At 37.1% G+C, this 17,360-nt stretch overlaps 1 protein-coding gene across 12 annotated transcripts in view; it reads right to left on the bottom strand.

The window, feature by feature from the left end:
• Positions 1-17,360, bottom strand: part of VEZT (vezatin, adherens junctions transmembrane protein) — an 86,499-nt gene that overhangs the window by 46,133 nt on the left and 23,006 nt on the right. For 8 of the 12 annotated variants that reach the window (XM_029205148.1, XM_029205146.1, XM_029205139.1 and 5 more), the window contains exons 2-3: positions 5,840-5,974; positions 2,180-2,266 (exon numbers count right to left, since the gene is read on the bottom strand). In XM_029205148.1, the coding sequence (XP_029060981.1) occupies positions 2,180-2,202 (23 nt within the window). In that variant the 5' untranslated portion in view covers positions 2,203-2,266; positions 5,840-5,974. Of the gene's footprint in view, positions 1-2,179; positions 2,267-2,760; positions 2,834-5,839; positions 5,975-17,360 lie in introns of all 12 variants that reach the window. The other 4 variants (XM_029205143.1, XM_029205142.1, XM_029205151.1 and 1 more) reach the window with 3 other exon arrangements.

Below are 17,360 nucleotides of genomic sequence, written 5' to 3'. Positions count from 1 at the left end.
TTTCTAGGAAAGGCCTTGAGGAAGAGCTAGTACTGCTTATTGGAAAGATTCCAAAAATAGAAAAATGGAACAAATTTCACAGTATAATAGTACAAATATAGACATAGAGAATAGGCAAGGAATAAAGGAAAAGGAAGAGTGTATTGGGCTGATGAAAATATTGGGGGATAAAGCTGGAAAGGTAGATTAGGGCCAAATTATGCAGACTCTTTCATGCCAGCCAAAGTGATGAATTGGACTTGATTTAATAGGTAGTAGGGATCTTTTTAGAATTTAAACAGAGAAATAGCATGAGAAGATAACTTAGGAAGAATTCCGCTTGGATGGAATGAAAAGACTATGAGAAGCACAGCTAAAGAATAAAGAGATTTCTATTTCGGCCCCTAGGGATGGAGAAGAGAACTTATTCATGTGTCAATATACTTCAATGATCTTACACGCTTTTTAATATATAGTGCTATTTAATAAAGCTGATGAGGATCAAGTTAAATAATGTATGACAGCACTTTATAGGCTAAAAAGCACTTAAAAAGTGCCAATACCACTAACATCATACTTGCTATAAAGGAATTTTTTTTTTTAATCTTTAAGAAGAAAAGTATTACCTTAATGAAAATGAACAATGGTAAAATGTTCAGATATCATGGAGCAATTGCCAGTATCTTTATAAAAGGAAGAGACTGGTTCAATGTCTGTATAGATAACAAATTTTAAAATATTTCATAATCAAGGGGAAAAGTCAAGCAATCTCATGACAGATGCTAACTGGGCAATTCCTTGTTCCATTACTAGTAAACTATTTCTCAGGAATGTACTTCCTACAATTCTGCATAATATAGGCACAAAAGGGATGCATTCAGAAGCTGGTACTTTACAGTGAAATATGACATGAAGCATGTGGCCAGTGATAAAGAACCAAGAATGAAAAGATCAGGGCTATGCAGACTATGATTAAACCACAGAAAAATGTATATGGATCCATATACCTTACCAGTGTCCTAGTATCACTGAAGAATGAGGATGGCTCCACCTGGCTAGAGAATGATGTCTACGTAGATGACAAGACACTTCATTGACCTTTTCAACACACCTATGAAGACGAAACCCTGAACAGAGAACTTGCCCATGTTGATTGCTAAAAAAGTAATTTTAGTCAGTCAAAACATAGTAATACTCAAGCTAGAAAGGTGGTACATTATAATGAAAAGAGCCTGGGATTTGAAACCAGGAGACCCGAGTTCAAATTCTGATTCACTTTCTAGCTGAACATTCTTCAACAATTCACTTAATAAGTATTCTTAACCAAACTGAAATGTCTGAACCTCAGGCTTCCAAATGGTAAAACACACTAAACCTTATACAGCGTTTGGATTAACAAATCAAAATGTGAAAGCACTTTGTAAACATCCTTTGACAAATGACAGTTTACAAGAATGATAATTATCATCTTAAGGTCACAGGGCAGCAGAAGATTCTGAAATCTGCTTACTTGTGAGAGTCATAAGAATTTTAAAACTTTAATTTTTTAAGCTATATTACCTAGACTTCATATTGTTAAGATGTACTCCCTCTTGGGGCTCAGAGATCAAGCTAGTCTTTGGGAAATTCTGTGATTTATCAGTCCCGGAAGACTAAATTTTATATATGAAGTTGTCAGAGAATGGTAGATTAATGATAAATAAATTAGGGAGGAACCACTCTTGATTTTGCCCAAACTTTGTAAACATAGGCTGTGGAATAGAGACAGTCAAGTTCCTAACGAAAAGGGGGAGGATCCCACTAATAGATCTATTCCCTTCCTCACGGAGAGGAATACCTGTCAATGGAGGAAGACGGCAGCAGGAAATGAGTAATCTAACAAATAGGGCTTCAATAATTACCAGAATATCCTATTCTCAGTGGCTAATAACCTCTTAGAAGATAATACTAATGAGTCCAAATGCAAAGATCCCCAGTTACTGAAGAACTTCCTTTCCTTTTTTTTTCCCCTTAGGTGATACAAACAAACTTTAACACTTCATGAAGCAGATCAGTCTCCTTTTGAAGAACAGCCCAGAATTTCTAATCAAAATCAATCACTGCCCAAATCAGTAGCAAAACAAATTCGGATTCATCAATTTTCTCACTAATAAACCGGAGTCCTGAAAAGTGACAAAAAAGAAGTAAAGTGAACACTCACCAACTTGTGAAGTAAGTCATCATTCTTACTGCACTGAACCAAAATCCAGCTTTTGATGGTTTCAGCCACTTTTAACAGGATGCCTCGCTGAAGGAGAGGAATGACATTATAAAGGATTATTAAACCACACCTCAATAGCAGAAAAACTTCAAATAACTTACTTCTAATTAATCATAATTTTTATCAGAAAAAGGAAGAAAAAAGTCATCTAGGTTATATTACATGCTTTGCCAGCGTGTTGCAGCCTCCTTATTAGATCCCCAATTTACTCACACATCAGAATCACCTGGAGGATTCAGTCAGAAACATACTCCTGGGCCCCCCAACTAAAGATTCAGATTCAGTGAGTTTGGAATGAGACCTGTAAACCTACGTATCTTGGGTACACTATATACTACCTATGTCCACATGACGATGGTATTGGGTATGTATTTCAAAATGAAAACCAAGTACTCCAAATTCTCAAATATTAACAGCATTTCATTCTATAATACTAAGGCAGAAAGATAATCAATTTTAGAAAAACTGTCTCATATTGAAATAAAAGTTATATTATTGAATCAATCAAAAATTCAATTTACCTTAATAGCCCATTTCCTGAGCAGGCCAGTAAATGGAGTTTACTTTCATTGAGTGACTATTATATTCCAGGTACTGAAAAAGGGTCATGGGAACAAAGATGAATATACGTAACTGCTGTTTTCAAGAACTTAGAAGAGACAGTACAAATAATTACAAACCAATGTAAAATCTGAAAAAGTGTGGGAAAAAGGAGGTCAAGAGGAGCTGACACTGGAGCTAAGCCCTAATAAATGAATAGGAATTTAATAACAACAGAGGGAAGAACACTCCAGGCAAGGGGAAAGGATGAATAAAGGAGAGAGCCATGGAAGTACATGCCATTGGGGATGGTGGCAAAGTTTGGGACAGTTAAGACCCAAGGGAAGAATAATGAAGTTTAAAAGGTACACTGAGATTGTAAAAGACTGTGGTCTTAATAACAGTTTAGAATTTATCCTATAGACTGTGAGGAGTCACCAAAGGTTTTTATATAAGGAAGTGAAACAATAAAAATCAGCACTTTAGAAAAATAACTGGCAACAGTGCAGAGGCTGTACTAGCAGGGAATGAGCTCTGCCAAGAAGCATGATTAGAAGGATATACAACAGCCCAGATAAATAATGATAAAGCCTTGAACTAGGGTAGCAAAAATGGTAATAAGTAAGGATTGGCTTTTAGAGACAAAGAAGTTGAGTCACTTAATGACCAAATCAATGTGGGAGTGATGGGAAATTGCAAGATAATTGAGAGGGTGGTAATTTGGGAATACAGAAAGAATATTTTGTTTCAGGAATGCTGAGAAAAAAAAGTTGTTTTAGACATGTTGAATCTGAGTTGCCTGGAGCACAGGCAAATGGAAATGTCTAACAAGTATCTGGAACTCAGTGAAAATGGAGAATAAACAAAAGTGGCCAATGAGGGTAAGAAAGTAGATGAGATAGCTCAGAGAAAACAGATCAAGCAAAGAGGACTGATGCTGAAACTTTGTGGGAGGAATGTTTAAGAATAATCACAGGAACAGAAACCAGAAAAATATACAGAGAATGAATACTCATGAAAAGAATACCAGTACAGACTACTCAATAAGTACTTTAACAATCACATTAAAAAAAAAAGTTTAAAAAGGGTGATTAATGCTAATAACTGTTTCATCATGAACTCATACAGAAAATTTGCTTTCCAAAGAAAATAACTGCTACTTCATAGCTTGAACAGAATTTGGGGGGCAATTCTAAAAATATATCCCCTAAGAAGGAATAGCAAATCTTTCTAAAATTTAGCTGCTTCATATCTAGAAAAGCCCCATTCTAGAAAGATATAGCTTGTACAGTTGAAATGTGTAATATGAAGACTAAATGAATTTTCTAGACATGTGGTAATTTTGAAAAACACCCTCTGGCTATGCTTTTTACTGTTCCTCTATTTCTAAGAGGATGAAATTTTAAACTCTCATTTATTTATAAATTAATAACAACATTTCTATATGTAAAAATACCTGTCATAAATGAAAATTAAATACTTACAAAACCCAAGTTTACACACACACACTCACACACACAAGAGGTCAATGTCCATTTCCTGCCCCAGCACTATCCCTTGGCCCATTCTTTGTCTTTTGTTGCCAAGTAATCTCAAATTCAAATTTTAGTCTGTAAATAATCTTTTATTTTTATTATTTTTTAAAAAATATTTATTTATTTGGCCATGCCGGGTCTTAGTTGCGGCACTCAGGATCCCCACTGTGGCATGCAGGATCTTCAGTTGCGGCATGCAAACTCTTAGTTGCAGCATGTGATATCTAGTTCCCCAACCAGGGATTGAACCCGGGCCCCCTGCATTGGGAGCGCGAAGTCTTAGCCACTGGACCACCAGGGAAGTCCCAATAATCTTTTAGATATATCTTTAGGTTTTGCTTTCAAAACTTTTCCCAGGAACATTCATATTTGAAAGGAGCAAGGAGAAGAAAGGGTTTAAGTACAGAGGACTCTTGCTCCCCTAACTCCCACCTTGTGAGTGTTAGTGGAAAAAAAAAAAACATTTCTCTGGTGTTTACTCTGCTGTTGCAATTGGGCCCAGCTTGGTTACCTCACATTTTAGAGTTTTTCTAAGAAGTACAGAAGGAAAGATCTTTTCCTTTCTATCACACACAGTAAATGACTAATTGAAAACTTTAAAATCCTCCTCCCAAAAGGAACTTGAATTATAATAAAACACTGATTAAACTAGAATGCTTGAGAAATGAGGTAATCTGGTTATAGTTTTTTCTGTTAAATTAGAATTCCTTTTGTTAAAACTGAAATATACTGGAATTTTTCTTATTTTAATAAATACAGCTAATAAAACATGAATCAATCTAGTAAATGTATTTTATAGAACATAATTATTGGTGGCTTCTTCTAGTATCTCAGCCTCACAATGATGTACATCAACTATGAAATATTTACTGTATAAAAGTAAATGATACCGCAGATATAAAGGGCATCAGAAATTGAGGTAAATACACTCACTCTATCATATATCCTTGAAACTGTTTATTAAGTATTAATTTGCTTTCTTATAATTTGCATTCTTTTTTTGTTTTTTTTTGTTTTGTTTTTTTTGCATTCTCTTTAAAAGAATTTTTTTGTTTTTGTCTGCACTTGCTATCCCACTATTTTTTTCTTTTTTTTAAAAATTAGTTATCTATTTTATACATATTAGTGTATATATGTCAATCCCAATCTCTCTCAAAGAAAAAAATTCTAGTTACTATAGGAATCCTATAGTTGGGTTCTCATTAAGGTTTTAGTTTATTTTTCTGGTTCCTTCCAGATAACTTCAATGTTTAAATATGTAATATATTTTAATCTTCAATCATATTAATTTTAATTCATTATACAAACTACCCATGAGATAGTCCAAAACAGCAAGGATTCATGTTTATCTAAACAGACACATACTACTGATGAAATAAAAATTAAAGTCTTACCAGTGCAAGGGAGAACATGAAGGTGCCAACAAGGTGTTTTTCTGTTTTTTGCAAGGATAAGGGTAAAGGCAGTTTAAATAATCAGTAAAGAACAAAAGATTGAGTCAAGGAGAATGAGTATGCCTTCTTACTTTTGGCAGGGCTCTTGCAGGAGGCTTTTGTTGTCCCTCTGTCACTGTGCATTTTTCTGGTTTTGGTGACAGAGAAGAACATACTTCGAAGTCTGTGTGTCCCAGATCCTGTAAGTACTGGTAAAGTGGAGAATTCTGAAAGAGACATAAAGTAAATTTCAAGATCATTACTACAGTTGACCCTTTAACAATAAGGGTTTGAACTGTGGGGTTCCACTTTGATGAAGATTTTTAAAAATAAATACATATTATAGCACTACACAATTTGGTTGAAGACCGGGAAGAGGAACTGAGAACAGAGAGGGCTGACTGTGAAGTTATACGCGGGTGGGTGCCTCTAACTCCCCTATGTTTCAAAGGTCAACTGTATTTCAGAAGTTTTAGAGGCCAAATTCAACATTATTACAAGTATGCCCAAATTCTTTAAGGCTTCTTCTATAAAGAATTGAATTATCCGTCACAATGCCACGTAACAGTAAAAAAAAAAATCAACAAACAATTCAACAGAGTAACCCAAAAAAGGAAAAACTAAATAAAACACAGACTTTTTTTTTTTGAGTGAGTACCAGCAAGAAAAAATGAATTTAGGAATATAAGTAGATTTGTTAAGCAATTTCTTTGTCCAAATTTTTGTAGTATTAGAATAGATTGCTTCATAATAGCTAATCCTGGCTAAAGATAGCTCCGAAAAGGACCTACAGTGAAAAATAGTTATTACTTGAAGCCAAGAAGAATTAAACAATGATCATACTATATCAATTATAAATTTATCATACCATCATATTGATTCATTCAAGCACAAATGAGTATTATGTATCATATGCCAGCACTGTAAACAAACTTAAAACTCCAAGAAAGTTACCTAAAAGATGCCTACATAAAGCATATAGCAAATAAGAGAGGTAGGTTTGTGCAGGTTAAGAACACAAACTCTGGAGCCAGACTGTGGATTTCAAATCCTAATTCTGCCTCTTACTAGCTTGGTAACCCATGGCAAATTATAATCCTTCTCTGCTTTGGCTGTCTCATCTAAAAACAGGAATAATAACTAATACCTAACTCATAGGGTTCTTACGAGGACTAAATAAATATAAAGCATTTAGAACAGTCCTTGGCGCATAGTAAGCATTCAATTTATACCTCAACTTTTAAGAGCTATGTGGAAAGAGCACAGGTTTTGGAACAGACCAAAAAAGAAAAGAACATCGAACAGAAACATCATCATCACTATTGAGTGAAAATACATGGGATAACTCTTTCTAGATAAGTGGCAAGCTTTAATTTTAACTTTTAGCCTTCTCTAAAGCACAAAGTTGGTAAATGTTTAAAATAAACCTTGATTCCATTCAACAAGATTTTTAATACTTAAAAAAAGACATTATGTCAGATATTAGAGATACAATAACAACAGTCACTCAGATGACATAGTGCTATGTGGCAAAACCTCAACTAAGCATTTTACACGCATCGTCTTAGTTAAGATTTACAACAAACTAAATTACCATCATCATTACTATTGTTATTCCCATTTCATAGATGAGGAAAGATTCACTAAGCTAGAGAAAGCTGGATAGGTCTGACTCCAAAGCGAGCGCTCTGAAATATTGTGCTATATTACCTAAAATTACAAATACTCCCTCCTGTGTTTAGAGAGGAAGACACCAAAGAAGCTTACTTATAGTTTAGTACAGAGACAGGAAGCAAATTAATAATTACAAGAATGTATTGGTTGCTATGGAAATAGAGGAGAGGTAGCTAAATTAGACCAACGCTTTTAGGGAATATATCTTTGAGTCTGGAAAAATGAGGAAGAGTGGGCATTTGCTGGACTGGTAGCAATTCACTGGCTATTAATTTGAGGGAACAGGAAGATGAGTCAGATGCCTTCCTTTTAAGCTATGTTTAATTTCTCTTTTGAGAAAAATACGCAAAAATTTTAAAAATAAGCAGGAAGAATTTACTGTCTTATCCCTGTTATCAGACTTAAAATCTCTGGTGGCACAAATGGTTAATTTTTTCATCACCCATAATGTATCTTCAAATATTGCCTTGAGTTACCCAATCTGTATTTTCAAACTGAACTGTGAACCCCACCCTGCTCTGCCCCCAGAGTGGCAAAAGAACAAGAACGCTAGCTCTTTGGGCTGACCTTTGGAAAAGTTTACATACTTTAGAAAAAAACCCAAAACTTGTTTTTAAGGCAGTAGAACCCTTTCTTCAAATGAACTCTCATGCGGAAGAACAATAAATAAGATGGATCAAAGTGGAGTTACTCTAATTCAAGGGTCATCAAACTTCTTCTGTAAAAGGCCAGATAGTAAATATTTTAGGATTTGCAGGCCATATGGTCTCTGTTGCAACTCATCAAGTCCGTTGCAGTAGTGTGAAAGCAGCCACAGACAATATATAGACCAATGAATGTGAGAGGCCCACGTACCGCAAAGAAAAAAAACAAAACAAAACGTAAAACACCATTCTTTGTTCACCAGCCATATAAAAAGGCACAGAGGGAATACAAATTGGCCCAACAACCTTAGTTTGTTGACTCCCAACTCAATTAAGATCATGAGGTACACTCTTGCCTGCTAATTGTTCTCTGGGAGGAGGCCTGGGGGCTGGGGACGGGGCCAAACCTCTTTTTTTTTTTTTTTTTTTTTGTGGTACGCAGGCCTCTCACTGTTGTGGCCTCTCCCGTTGCGGAGCACAGGCTCCGGACGCACAGGCTCAGCGGCCATGGCTCATGGGGCCCAGCCGCTCCGCCGCATGTGGGATCTTCCCGGACCGGGGCATGAACCCGTGTCCCCTGCATCGGCAGGCGGACTCTCAACCACTGCGCCACCAGGGAAGCCCCCAAACCTCTTTTTATTCAAACTGTAATGTCCTTCCTTACAGCACACATAGCTGATGCTAAGTCAGCACTGGCCACAATATCCCTTCATTTTCCAGCTTATGTCACAGCTCACAAAATAACAAAATGGAGTATCTGTAACACAGATTTTTAAGAAGTGATTACACAGAAGACATACAATGAATACTTTGTTCTCCCTTTTTGTTTACACATTAAGAGCATACAAAGTTTGGATCACCATAGTCTGGAACACTTGCTATTTCATATTTCACAAAACAGCAGCATTAATTGTTTACCTTGTGTACTACTGATAATGTCCAACAGTGCCTTTAAAAAAAAAAAAATTATTTATTTATTTATTTATGGCTGTGTTGGGTCTTCGTTGCTGTGCGCGGGTTTTCTCTAGTTGCGGTGAGCGGGGGCTACTCTGTTGTGATGCGCGGGCTTCTCATTGCCGTGGCTTCTTTTGTTGCAAAGCACGGGCTCTAGGTGCACAGGCTTCAGTAGTTGTGGCACGTTGGCTCAGTAGTTGTGGCTCATGGGCTCTAGAGCACAGGCTCAGTAGTTGTGGTGCACGGGCTTAGTTGCTCCACGGCATGTGGGATCTTCCCAGGCCAGGGCTTGAACCTGTGTCCCCTGCATTGGCAGGTGGATTCTTAACCAATGCGCCACCAGGGAAGCCCCAACAGTGTCTTTTGATAGTAATTCTACCAGTAACTTATTCCGACTTTTCTCCAAAAAAAACTTCTCAATAACTTTTTGGCTGGTTCGTAAGCTTCTGGTCAAAGGTGTGACATACATACCCATTTGTGCTACGCAACTATGAATGATGCCTTAGTAGTTCTGGTTTCTTCCTCATCTTTAGTGATAGAATTCATCACTTTCAGCCTAGAAAGCACTGTTTTACAGTTCTGGAAAATTCTGGCTTGCCAAGGCCGTCATTGTACTTTGTTTCATGACTTTATGTAACTAAGTTTTTGGCAAAATTTCAGTGTAGACCACCTCTGGAGACAAGGGATGAAGGTACTGCAGGTCCAATAAAATGTTAATTCCAGTCATCATCTTATTTCATGTCTGCACTCTTCTCTTTTTGGCTGTTAATGCAAATCATATCACTTTCTAACACATATAAACTCAGACTATATGAACACTAAAGCTCTACTATGTTTATGATAGTATTCTGAGTTGTAGCATTTATTTTACTATTTTATTTCCACTTTTACGATTCAATCACCTTTGAGCCAAAAGAAAATTTTAAATTTAACCAATGATGGGACTTCCCTGGTGGCGCAGTGGTTAAGAGGGGACACAGGTTTGAGCCCTGGTCTGGGAAGATCCCACATGCCGCACAGCAACTAAGGCTGTGCGCCACAACTACTGAGCCTGTGCTCTGGAGCCCGTGAGCCACAACTACTGAGCCTGTGTGCCACAACTACTGAAGCCCATGCGCGCCTAGAGCCCATGCGTCGCAAGAAAGAGAAGCCACTGCAATGAGAAGCCTGCACACCGCCAACGAAGAGTAGCCCCCGCTTGCCGCAACTAGAGAAAGCCCACACGCAGCAACAAAGACCCAACGCAGCCCAAAATTAATTTAAAAAATTTAACCAATGATAACACACAAATGAAAAACAAACATCCTTTGGTTAACAAACTGAACATTAGCCAAGAAGAACTGACAATGATAGACCTTGTAGCACATAAGCAATTTTTAAGAATGCAAAGGGATTTTAATAAAGTTATTATTTTATATTAATTTTAAAAATGTCTGGCAGATAAAATTATCTTTTTCTCTGAAACTGCCAAATAACCTGTGCACTATTTGAAAGATCTCAGATAACCAAATCACGACCAGTGGTTCTCAAATTGTTTTGGTCTCAAGACCACTTTATGGTCTTAAAAATTATTGAAGCTCTCAAAGAGCTTCTGTTTATGTGGCTAACAATATTTACAATATTAGAAATTGAAACAAAAAAACTGAAACATTAACTTACCTAAAATAACAATAAAGCCATTAAAAATTTATGTAAACAACATAATTTTAATGAAAAATTTTTTTCCACAATGAAAGAAATTTATTAAGAGTGGACTGTTTTATATTTTTGCACATCTCTTAAAGTCTACCTTAACAGGAGGTAGCTGGATTCTTATATCCACTTCTGTATTTAATCAGTTGTAATTTTTTATTTTGGATGAAGTATATAAAGAAAATCAGACCTTAAACAGATATGTAGTTGGAAATGGAGGAGTATTTTAAGTCTTTTCTGATAACTGTGTTATCAAAGAATAGCCATACCAAACTTGACAAGTGATAATTTTTTTTAAAAATGAAGAGTGATATCTTCCCACCCAACTATTTTATTTATTTATTTTTTAGATGTTGGGGGTAGGAGTTTATTAATTAATTAATTAATTTTTGCTGTGTTGGGTCTTCGTTTCTGTGCGAGGGCTTTTTCTAGTTGTGGCAAGCGGGGGCCACTCTTCATTGCGGTGCGCGGGCCTCTCATTATCGCGGCCTCTCTTGTTGCGGAGCACAACCTCCAGACGTGCAGGATCAGTAGTTGTGGGCTCACGGGCCTAGTCGCTCCGTGGCATGTGGGATCCTCCCAGACCAGGGCTCAAACCCGTGTTCCCTGCATTAGCAGGCAGATTCTCAACCACTGCACCCCCAGGGAAGCCCCGACAAGTGATAATTTTGAAAAGGTTAATTTTAACAGGCAATACGAAACCATATTGATTAGCTTTTCATACTCTGCACATGCATGTCAGAATGAGAAAGAGGCAAATAATGTCTTCGTATAAAACATGATCACCCAATATAAAATACTTTTTCTTTAACAGCAAGGTGAGGCTCCCCATTGCAACAGCCTTAACCACTATATTTGGAGGTTGGAGGTTTGCAGCTATTAGGCTTAAAAACGAACACACAGAAATTTCTATGATTCATATAATGAGTATTATTATAGGTTGATCCAGCTTTAGAAAGGGACTTTTTTTTGTGTGTGTGGAGGGTAAGGCAGAGTAGGTGGTGATAGGTAATTTCCTCTATTATAACTTTTTCCTTGGTTCAAGCGAAACAGAACCACAAATGTTTCAGTTAAGTTGTTTTCTTGAAGAGAAATTATTAGCACTGGACTCAAACTGTAATTCTGTAGTATTGGAGAATGTTACTGTTGCCAAAAGAAATATGAGAAATCCCAGACACAGCATGTGGGAGCTTCTCCTCAGGAAATCCTTGTGGTTCACTATTCCTGTAAATTTTAGCTGACAGAAAACACACATCATAGCACCAGAAAGAATTTTGCTCAGTGAAAAAATGCCAACAGTCTTTGGTTGTGCTAAGATTGTTCTGATAACTGAAATATATTTTTGTAAGAAAAATAAACAAAAATAGACAGGAAACCCCAGTATTTTTGCTGAACAAGCACTGCAATAAAATGACTCTTTAAGTCCCAGACTACCTGCACTTCATGCTCCCCCCAAGATATCAGATCCCACACTAATGGATATATAAAGTTTGAATGCATTTTAATGCATTGTTTATTTTCTGCATGATTTATGGTGCATTCTATAGAAGTGCCAGTACCATTATTGCTGGTTTGTATTTAGAAAGGAAGATTAACTGGTGCAGAAATGGAAGTGATGAGTAAAATGCTTTTATTATTAGGTTTGCTCTCCTAAACCGCTTTAAACCCTTACGGATAGAACAAGTTGTAACCGTTCAGGTTCTAGCCCAGAAAGGGAAGAGTAGGCCAAACCTGGCAGAATTAGACAACTCATAATAATAAATACTAATTAAATATCCTCCATGTAGCAGGTAATATGTAGGCACAGGGGAGAAAACAAAACAGGTGAGGTCTTTGCTAAAAAAGTTTCATCCTATGACACTTCTGATAAAACCATGGTACGGGGCTTCCCTGGTGGCGCAGTAGTTGAGAGTCCGCCTGCCGATGCAGGGGACACGGGTTTGTGCCCTGGTCCGGGAAGATCCCACATGCCGCGAAGCGGCTGGGCCCGTGAGCCATGGCCGCTGAGCCTGAGTGTCCGAAGCCTGTGCTCCGCAACGGGAGAGGCCGCAACAGTGAGAGGCCTGCGTACCGCAAAAAAACCCAAAAAAACCCAAAAAAAACCATGGTACACTCGGCTTTCGTACCAAGGAAAATGCTGAGTAGTAACCCCACAAGTTATGCAGCTCAAACTGTCAACAATGCTGAGGTTGAGAAACCCTGTTTTAGAGTATAAGGAATCACAGGTTGAAAAAATTCCCCCAAAATAAGTAACCCAGCAGCTGCTTTCATTACTTACTTCTTACTTTGGGAAAATGATTCAAAAACCAAAATAGAAAATTAGTTATTTTTCCATGACTTGCAATCTAAAAACTCAATAGGCTCTCCAACAGTGAAATAAGTTACCTTCAAAATAACTGTATCAGAGTTTATGCATTAAAATTTTAACCAGCCACCAATATTATATAAAACCAAAATAATTACAGCACTTGGTTATATTAGGAGATTATTTCTAAATGAACTTCTTGTTCGTCTAACTGAACTTCAGTTTTCCAATAAAATAATTTCCTTTTAAAAAATTTCTGTTGGGGTCTCAACATATATATTTCTTATATATAGAAATATATATGTGACTAACTGGACCACATATGTAACTAGGAAAGTTAGATATCTAAATAAATTTAGCTTCTTCCACAAATGGCATCTTACTAAGAAGTGGTTTCCTTTGGCTACTGGCACACCTGTCAATGCTATAGGCCCACAAGCAAGCACCTGCATCAGGCTGAGAAAACAGCCAGCAGAACCCTAAGATGCTCTTTCCAAACTAATCCTGATGTACCCTCTGGACACTCTCCTTCTCTTCCCCAGAAGAGCTCTCTCAGAAGAGTTGTATACCTTTTTAGAAAAGCAATCTGTAGTCTGCAACAACTACTGGCCAAATTCTGATTCTGGCTCCTCATCAACTATTTGCTCTGTCTTCTAGATGCTAGTGATTGACTGCTAACAGCATTCCACTAGAAAAATTTAGCAAAAGGGAAACTTAAATGGCAATCATCATTTGTTCATCTACCACTAACCAGATATTTATTGAGCACCTACTATACTAACTACAGTTATAGTAATTTTCTACCATTAACTTCTCCCAGAATATATTCAAGGAAAAGTTAACTTTGCTTTACCTATAAAAGGAAACTGAGTTCAACGGCTCAACTTTATGGATTTTTTTTCTTACTGTTTTTAAATTAAAAATTCAAACAGTACAAAAAGATATAAAATGTGAAAAAACTTTTTTTCCTACCCCTAATCCCTACGCCTTCTCCCAAAATGTAATAAGCATTCTTTAGTTTGTGAATTCTTCCCCCCAAATTTGGTATCCATTTATGATTGAAAGTGGCTGTCAATAGAGATGACTAAGATGACTCCTAGATTTTTGGTTTGAACAAGTAGGTGGTACTATTTACTGAAATATAAAATAGCAGCAGAGGAACAAGTCTGAAGAGGGAGGCAATGAGTTAGAGGCACCTGTGAGATATTCAAATGTGAGTAACTTGGACCTAAAATATTTGGAGAGCAGGAGAGTGGCCTAGTCTGAATGAATAGATTTTTTGGCAAATAGGTATGGTGGCAAACCCATACAATAGCATATAGGTATGGAAACACATGGAGTAAATGAGATCAGCTAAAGATAACACATAGTGTAAGAAGACAAGAGGGCCCTAAGAGAGATCAATATTTTAGAAGAGAGTGAAGCTGGAAAATAATCAGAGTAACAGTAAAAATACTTAAGATTTGTTGAGTTTATTATATGTTAAGCATTAAGCTAAGCATATTTTATAATACCTCATTTACTCCTAACAACAAACTTCTAAAGAGGTATTATTACTACCACCCCCATTTTAGAAGGAAACTGGGGTATATGGAGGTTAAATAACTTGTCCAAGGTCACCCAGCAGAATGTGAAGCCAGCTGGTCTGAGTCCAAAGCCTACACCCTTAACCATAACACAAAATTGCCTGAGGAAAAAGGAGATCTAAAAGGAACCACTAACGCTTCTCTCACAAATTTGTCTTACTATTTTAAAATACAGGTTAAAAAAAAAACTATTTATTTTTGGCTGCACTGGGTCTTCATTGTTGTGTGCAGGCTTTTCTCTGGTTGCGGCGAGTGGGGGGCTACTCTTCGTTGTGGTGTGTGGGTTTCTCTTCTTGCGGAGCACGGGTTTCAATAGTTGTGGCACGCAGGCTCAGTAGTTGTGGCCCACGGGCTTAGTTGCTTCGCAGCATGTGGGATCTTCCCAGACCAGGGCTCAAACCCATATCCCCTGCATTGGCAGGTGGATTCTTAACCACTGTGCCACCAGAGAAGCCCCTAAAATATAGGTTTTATTGTACAGGTGTGGTGAGGCCAACAGATCAGCAGACAACTGCCATTGGAAAGACTGTTTGTTATATTCACAGATCCCAAGAGAAGGGAGCAGGTTGTGCCACAAGGGAGGGATGGGCATGTGGGCAGCACCAGGGTCAGTCAGGAGGGAGAGGAGGGAAATTATGGGAGAGAGCCTTTATTGTGCTTTCTGTGGGAAGGAATGGGCGAATGGGCAAGGCAAGGTAAGCAGGCTTAAGGCTGGCGAAATGGATGATTTCAGCAGTCTCTGGAGCATAGGGCCTGTCCCCAGTAGGGACAGGTACCTGACCCCGGTATGATTAGGCAGATAGATAGTAGCCAGGTGAGTACTGTACTATCATTTAGTAACCTGGGAGGAGCAATCCCTCCAAGGTCAGCAAGGCTCCAAGTTGTTAAATGCATCAGAATACAGAAAGTAAAAGAGATGGCTAATATATGTCAGATTTTATATTCTGTAAGGTCTAAAATGCAGACCCTGCATGGTACAATTTTTAATTCACTTATATATTTCCCCCCCTCTCTTGAGGCTGTCCTCATCTCAAATTATTCCCCTTTCACTGGTGACTCTAAGTTTCACAGAACTACAGTCTCTTAAATCTGGAAAACAAATCTGGATTTTTTTCCTGTGAGTATATTTTAGAAAATGGCAGCTCCTCCAAACCTTCACAGCATTGGTATTCTTATGACCTATAGGCTCCATGAGTTTTCTGTTTACTCATTCCAGGGTTCCAGTTTCCCACAGGCTATGGGGGCCATAGGTAGTGGACATCTGGAAATAGCCCTTGACTTGCTCCCTCTGCCCATTTCTCAGGCTAAAGCAGTGTTTACCTCTGATTTGGAAATGTCAGTGGAGGCTGCTAATTCTGTTTGATGCTACCAGCTGCACTTTTTTCTCACAAGAGGATGATCAGTGCAGACTCTCATCTGTTTGTTGATTCCCTCCCCACGAATTCCTCCCCAAACAGCAGCACTAAACATTTACTGAGTAACCACACTGCCAGGCATTGTTCTAAGCATTTTTATGTACTAACTCTCATCTTTACAACAACCTTTTATGGCAGAACTCATTTAAGATAAGAGGAAACTAAGGCACAGAGAGACCAAGTAACTTGGCCAAGGTCACAGAAACAGTAAATGGTAGAGCCAGGATTTGAACCTAGGCAGCCTGACAGAGTTAAAGCTGTTATTTACTCCACTACATTGCAAATAACTTAAAGTAAATAAGTTCATTAACTTGGTCTAATATAGTATTTTGTATAGTTTGCATATTTTTTAACCAGAAACAGAACTTGTAATTTTTAAATTACTTAACAGATTAAGTTAGAAAATTCAAAACAGGTCAGCATAAGTCTCCCGATAATATCTACATTTATTACCAATCATTTCTCTTTCAGATGAGCTATAATTCATATGCATTTGCCTCAGATTACACAAGCCTAGAAGCTGGCTACAAAGAATCTTGTTTTAAAAATCCAATGAGCTGGACTTAAAAGTGGTTTGAAAGAGTAGAGTGTTATTACAATGACAATATATTCATGTGTGTTATTTGTGTGGAAAAAGGTGCCCAACGTAAGGTCTGATTAAAAAGGTGCTGAATTCTTAATTTAGCAAATGAATAGAATGATCCTGAGCACTTTTCTATATCAAAACTAATGATCTACTCAACTATTACACAGTTCCTTTATTTACAGCATCAGTACTATATCAAAGCAAAATGCTAACTACTATCAGATGTTATGTGATCTCTGTAAGTCTATATTAAACACAAAAAGCAATAGGAAAATAGCTACTAACAGAAGGTAGTAGGAGGCAGGAAGCATTGGCATAGAAACCTGAAACTGTGTGATGTAGAAGTAACTGTTAATGAAGACTTTACAATGATATAAATCTGTGCTTAGAAGCCTTCAATTTCCATTCCCTTAATAGAATTTATCAAATTACTTACAGGTAACTTTATTTTAAAAGTCTGTATCAATTTTTAGTTTCTTCAGGAAAAAACTACTATAATTTAAGTTACATACTTTAAAAAGTTTCTATCATACCAGCAGAACCTCTAAAAGATCTTTTATTCAAAACAAAATCTTTAAGGAAAAAGATATCTGTAAAAGGAATCTGATGGAGAATATTTGCCTGAAAACAATTATTTATTAGCTATTAAAATATTTTAAAAGTCTTTTATCTGAATATTGCTTAAAGCTGTAGGTCTAAATGTGATTATCAATATAGAACAGCATTTTTTTGGGAAAATATGATTGAAAAGGATGAA

The sequence above is a fragment of the Monodon monoceros genome, unplaced genomic scaffold (assembly GCF_005190385.1).
Source record: "Monodon monoceros isolate NGI ecotype Baffin Bay Population unplaced genomic scaffold, NGI_Narwhal_1 Super_Scaffold_6, whole genome shotgun sequence".
Taxonomy (NCBI): domain Eukaryota; kingdom Metazoa; phylum Chordata; class Mammalia; order Artiodactyla; family Monodontidae; genus Monodon; species Monodon monoceros.
Note: the sequence above shows the minus strand (reverse complement) of the source record. Positions and strands in the feature narration are given on the sequence as shown.